Here is a 5,595-nt window from a genome sequence, read left to right as displayed (position 1 = left end):
ATCCCCTCTCTCCCCTCCCTCTCTCTCTCTCCTCTATCCCCTCCCTCTCTCCTCCCTCCCTTCTCTCCTCTCTCCTCTACCCCCTCTCTCCCCTCCCTCTCTCTCTCCCCTCCCTCTCTCCTCTCTCCTCTATCCCCTCTCTCCCCTCCCCTCTCTCTCTCTCCTCTCTCCCTCCCTCTCTCTCTCTCCCCTCTCTCCTCTCTCCTCTACCCCTCTATCCCCTCCCTCTCTCTCTCTCTCTCTCTCCCCTCCATCTCTCCTCTCTCTCTTCCTCTCTCCTCTATCCCCTCCTCTCCCCTCCCTCTCTCCTCTCTCCTCTATCCCCTCTCTCCCTCCCTCTCTCTCTCATCCTCTCTCCCCTCCCTCTCTCCTCTCTCCTCTACCCCTCTATCCCCTCTCTCTCTCTCTCTCCCCTCCCTCTCTCCTCTCTCTCTCCTCTCTCCTCTATCTCCTCTCTCCTCTATCCCCTCCTCCCCTCCCTCTCTCTCTCTCTCCTCTCTCCCCTCCCTCTCTCCCTCTCCCCTCTCTCCTCTCTCCTCTATCCCCTCTCTCCCCTCCCTCTCTCTCTCTCCTCTCTCCCCTCCCTCTCTCTCTCCCCTCCCTCTCTCCTCTCTCCTCTATCCCCTCTCTCCCCTCCCTCTCTCTCTCTCCTCTCTCCCCTCCCTCTCTCCTCTCTCCCCTCTCTCCTCTCTCCTCTACCCCCTCTATCCCTCCTCTCTCTCTCTCTCCCCTCCCTCTCTCCTCTCTCCTCTCTCTCTCTCCCCTCCCTCTCTCTCTCCTCTCTCTCTATCCCCTCTCTCCCTCCCTCTCTCTATCTCATCTCTCCCCTCCCTCTCTCCTCTCTCCCCTCTCTCCTCTCTCCTCTACCCCCTCTATCCCCTCCCTCTCTCTCTCTCCCCTCCCTCTCTCCTCTCTCCCCTCTCTCCTCTCTCCTCTACCCCTCTCTCCCTCCCTCTCTCTCTCTCCTCTCTCCCCTCCCTCTCTCCTCTCTCCCCTCTCACTCTATCCCCTCTCTCCCCTCCCTCTCTCTCTCTCTCTCTCCCCTCCCTCTCTCCTCTCTCTCTCTCCTCCAGTTTGACATCAACCACCTGTCTACCTCAGTGAATGTGAACCAGAGTCCGGTCCACTACCACGGCTCTGGAGTCCCCTGGTAGCGGCAGCAGTGGTATCGGCAGCAGCAGTAGCAGCAGCAGCGGCAGTGTGGGACCGAGCAGCGTGGGACCAGGCAGTGTGGGACCAGGCAGCGTGGGACCGGGCAGCGTGGGACCGGGCAGCGTGGGACCGGGCAGCGTGGGACCGGGCAGCGTGGGACCGGGCAGCGTGGGACCGGGCGTGGTCGCCGTGGAGCAGTCCCCGGTGGACCGGAACAAAGGCTTCTTCCCTGACGAGTCTGAACCCCTCCTCCGCTGTGACTCCACCTCCAGCAAGGACTCCGCCCTCAGTAGGACCGGCTCCTTCATCACCAAAGGTTAGAGGGGGAGGCGGACTGGTGGGTTAGACTCCGCCCTCAGTAGGACCGGCTCCTTCATCACCAAAGGTTAGAGGGGGGAGGCGGACCGGTGGGTTAGACTCCGCCCTCAGTAGGACCGGCTCCTTCATCACCAAAGGTTAGAGGGGGGAGGCGGACCGGTGGGTTAGACTCCGCCCTCAGTAGGACCGGCTCCTTCATCACCAAAGGTTAGAGGGGGAGGCGGAATGGTGGGTTAGACTCCGCCCTCAGTAGGACGGCTCCTTCATCACCAAAGGTTAGAGGGGGAGGCGGACTGGTGGGTTAGACTCCGCCCTCAGTAGGACCGGCTCCTTCATCACCAAAGGTTAGAGGGGGGAGGCGGACTGGTGGGTTAGACTCCGCCCTCAGTAGGACCGGCTCCTTCATCACCAAAGGTTAGAGGGGGAGGCGGACTGGTGGGTTAGACTCCGCCCTCAGTAGGACCGGCTCCTTCATCACCAAAGGTTAGAGGGGGAGGCGGACTGGTGGGTTAGACTCCGCCCTCAGTAGGACTGGCTCCTTCATCACCAAAGGTTAGAGGGGGGAGGCGGACCGGTGGGTTAGACTCCGCCCACAGTAGGACCGGCTCCTTCATCACCAAAGTTAGAGGGGGAGGCGGAATGGTGGGTTGGTGGACGAGGCTGGAATGGATAGATAAGGGTAGGGTTAGGGTAGGATAAGGTAGAGAGGATAGAAGGGGGTATGATACATGACAACAGGACAGAAAGGACAGGACAGAAAGGATAGGACAGAAAGGATAGGACAGAAAGGATAGGACAGGACAGAAAGGATAGGACAGAAAGGATAGGACAGAAAGGACAGGACAGAAAGGATAGGACAGAAAGGACAGGACAGAAAGGATAGGACAGAAAGGACAGGACAGAAAGGATAGGACAGAAAGGATAGGACAGAAAGGATAGGACAGAAAGGACAGAAAGGACAGGACAGAAAGGATAGGACAGAAAGGATAGGACAGAAAGGACAGGACAGAAAGGATAGGACAGAAAGGACAGAAAGGACAGGACATAAAGGATAGGACAGAAAGGATAGGACAGAAAGGACAGAAAGGACAGGACAGAAAGGATAGGACAGAAAGGATAGGACAGAAAGGACATAAAGGACAGGACATAAAGGACAAAGGATAGGACAGATAGGACAGGACAGAAAGGACAGGACAGGACAGAACACAATAGAATATCAGGAACACTTAATTGAGGCAATTCTAGTGAATGTGCAGGGATTTGTCTTTGTGACGATGGTGAAAGGACAGCCTGATGAACACACAACATGGTACAATGTTAGTATCCAAGCAGATCAAGACCCAGGTGTGAGATCAAGACCCAGGTGTCAGCCAGTAACCAGTGTTGGTAGTCAGTAGGGGTGTAACGGTACACAGCCAGTAACCAGTGTTGGTAGTCAGTAGGGGTGTAACGGTACACAGCCAGTAACCAGCGTTGGTAGTCAGTAGGGGTGCAACGGTACACAGCCAGTAACCAGCGTTGGTAGTCAGTAGGGGTGCAATGGTACACAAAAACCACGGTACCTTGGTTTTGAAGTCACGGTTCGGTACGGGTGTCTGGTACAGTGGGGGGAAGTTTGGCTTTCCATGTTCCACTCAGGGTGATGTAGCGTGCAGTAACTAATGGTACTTGTAGGGCTGTCAACGAATATTCTATATTGAAATTAAATCCTGTAATTAATTAGATTACATTTTTTAATCGCCTGACAGCACTAATAATTATATTAAATTGTGAAAAAAAACAGCCCCCGGTGGGCGGTCGTTAGTGGTTAACATACAGTACCGTTGTATTCGTTCGGTACACTACACAGCCGTTCGGTACGGTACGGTACACACTGAAACGGTTCGGTACGGGATACGTGTACCTTTACACCCTTAGTAGTTAGTAATGTAAGCTCTGTAATGCTTCCGTTTTACCCACAGCATAGATCCTCAATGATCACGTGTTCCTCTCCCGGAGCCCATCCAGAGTCCTCTGAAGTCAGCCTAACATAAAACTGCATAATAGAATAGGTGAGAACCATAGGCAATAGGCAATCGTCATCAGCAGAAAGGGACCAGGCGGGTCTTAAACCCATGACTCCCCAGGGCTCTCTAGACTACTTACTCCAAAGGCATCTGCTTTGATTGGACTGGGGTTTTGCTAATGTGGCCTTTGTAGATTGTGTATGTTTGTGCAGTGCAGTGCAGTGGTGTCAAATTGGTGTCAAATTCCCACACCAAATCTTTCTGGCAGTTGCAGTGTCTGACACAATTACATTGTCTGGTGCTAGGCAATTGACCCTCCGATATGGATGTGTATGTGTTGACTGCCCCCGTCTGGCCATATGGGGTAATGCTCTTAGTTTTATAGTTACAGGCGTATGTATGGTAATGGTTTATTTTTTGTTATTTGATAAATCAATTCAGCATTTATTGACCTTTACATTTAATGGTCCTTTTGTGATTTTTTTTATTATTATTATTTGAATACAAACGCTTGTCCCCTCGGTCTCCTCCCGGGGTCCCATCCCCCCTCACGATTTTGTAGAGAAGATGGACAGATTTTGGGAGGAAATAAGATTATAACTTTATCGATCCTGGTGGGTATTGGGGTCACAACCGATAACGATGTGGTGATGAAGAAGATGAAGATGAAGAGAGCTAAGATTAGACATTAAAGCATGTCGTGAAAGTAACGTTTTTAATAGTTAAACAAATGTCTTTGTTTTTTTTCTCTTGCTACCACAGTATCTCCAATTGACAGCAACCCCTCAGAATATTTTAGCACGATTTTAGACCTGGGAAAAGAGCACTTTACCCATCTGTTGTCCACCCTCTGTCACTGTTGAAGAACAATGGTTCCCCCTAAACCCTAACCCCTAAACCAGTGCTTCCCAATCCTCTCCTCGAAGCACCCCAGCCGTTCCGTGTATTTTGTTAAATTCCACCACCAGCACACCCGAGTCAACGTACCACGCCCTTTATTAGTCGAATCAAGGTGTGCTGGTGGTGGAATTTAACAAAATACATGGAACGGCTGGGGTGCCTCGAGGAGAGGTTTGGGAACCACTGCTGCCTAAACCATAACCATAACCATAGCACTAATCTCAACCGTCCATAACCGTGACCATGAACCTACCCTGAACCGTCCGCCGGTTCCCCTCTAACCTGGTCCTCTCTCTCCGTCTCTTGTCCTCCAGAGAAGAAGGACACGGTGCTGCGACAGGTGCGCCTGGACCCGTGCGACCTGCAGCCCATCTTCGACGACATGCTGCACATCCTGAACCCCGAGGAGCTGCGTGTCATCGAGGAGATCCCCGCCGCCGAGGACAAGCTGGACCGCCTGTTCGAGATCGCCGGCGTTAAGAGCCAGGAGGCCAGCCAGACCCTGCTGGACTCGGTCTACAGCCACCTGCCCGACCTGCTCTAGTGTGTGGGGGAGAGAGAGAGGAGAGAGACCCTGCTGGACTCCCTCTACAGCCACCTGCTCTAGTGTGTGGGGGAGAGAGAGAGGAGAGAGACCCTGCTGGACTCCCTCTACAGCCACCTGCCCGACCTGCTCTAGTGTGTGGGGGAGAGAGAGAGGAGAGAGACCCTGCTGGACTCCCTCTACAGCCACCTGCTCTAGTGTGTGGGGGAGAGAGAGAGAGGAGAGAGACCCTGCTGGACTCCCTCTACAGCCACCTGCTCTAGTGTGTGGGGGAGAGAGAGAGAGGAGAGAGACCCTGCTGGACTCCCTCTACAGCCACCTGCTCTAGTGTGTGGGGGAGAGAGAGAGGAGAGAGACCCTGCTGGACTCCCTCTACAGCCACCTGCTCTAGTGTGTGGGGGAGAGAGAGAGAGGAGAGAGACCCTGCTGGACTCCCTCTACAGCCACCTGCTCTAGTGTGTGGGGGAGAGAGAGAGGAGAGAGAGACCCTGCTGGACTCCCTCTACAGCCACCTGCTCTAGTGTGTGGGGGGGAGAGAGAGGAGAGAGAGACCCTGCTGGACTCCCTCTACAGCCACCTGCTCTAGTGTGTGGGGGGGAGAGAGAGGAGAGAGAGACCCTGCTGGACTCCCTCTACAGCCACCTGCTCTAGTGTGTGGGGGAGAGAGAGAGGAGA

The 5,595-nt window shown here is 54.1% G+C and overlaps 1 protein-coding gene across 1 annotated transcript in view; it reads left to right on the top strand.

The window, feature by feature from the left end:
• The window catches only part of tnfrsf21 (tumor necrosis factor receptor superfamily, member 21), a gene marked incomplete at its 5' end in the record, with an annotated part of 24,037 nt that extends 19,115 nt beyond the window's left edge, over positions 1-4,922 (top strand). The window contains 2 exons of the mRNA XM_084314094.1: positions 1,116-1,468; positions 4,691-4,922. Of these exons, the coding sequence (XP_084170220.1) occupies positions 1,116-1,468; positions 4,691-4,920 (583 nt within the window). The 3' untranslated portion in view covers positions 4,921-4,922. The remainder of the gene's footprint in view (positions 1-1,115; positions 1,469-4,690) is intronic.
• Between the last annotated feature and the right edge of the window lie 673 nt (positions 4,923-5,595).

Source organism: Notolepis coatsorum, assembly GCF_963971535.1.
Source record: "Notolepis coatsorum genome assembly, chromosome: 5".
NCBI lineage: Eukaryota > Metazoa > Chordata > Actinopteri > Aulopiformes > Paralepididae > Notolepis > Notolepis coatsorum.
Note: the sequence above shows the minus strand (reverse complement) of the source record. Positions and strands in the feature narration are given on the sequence as shown.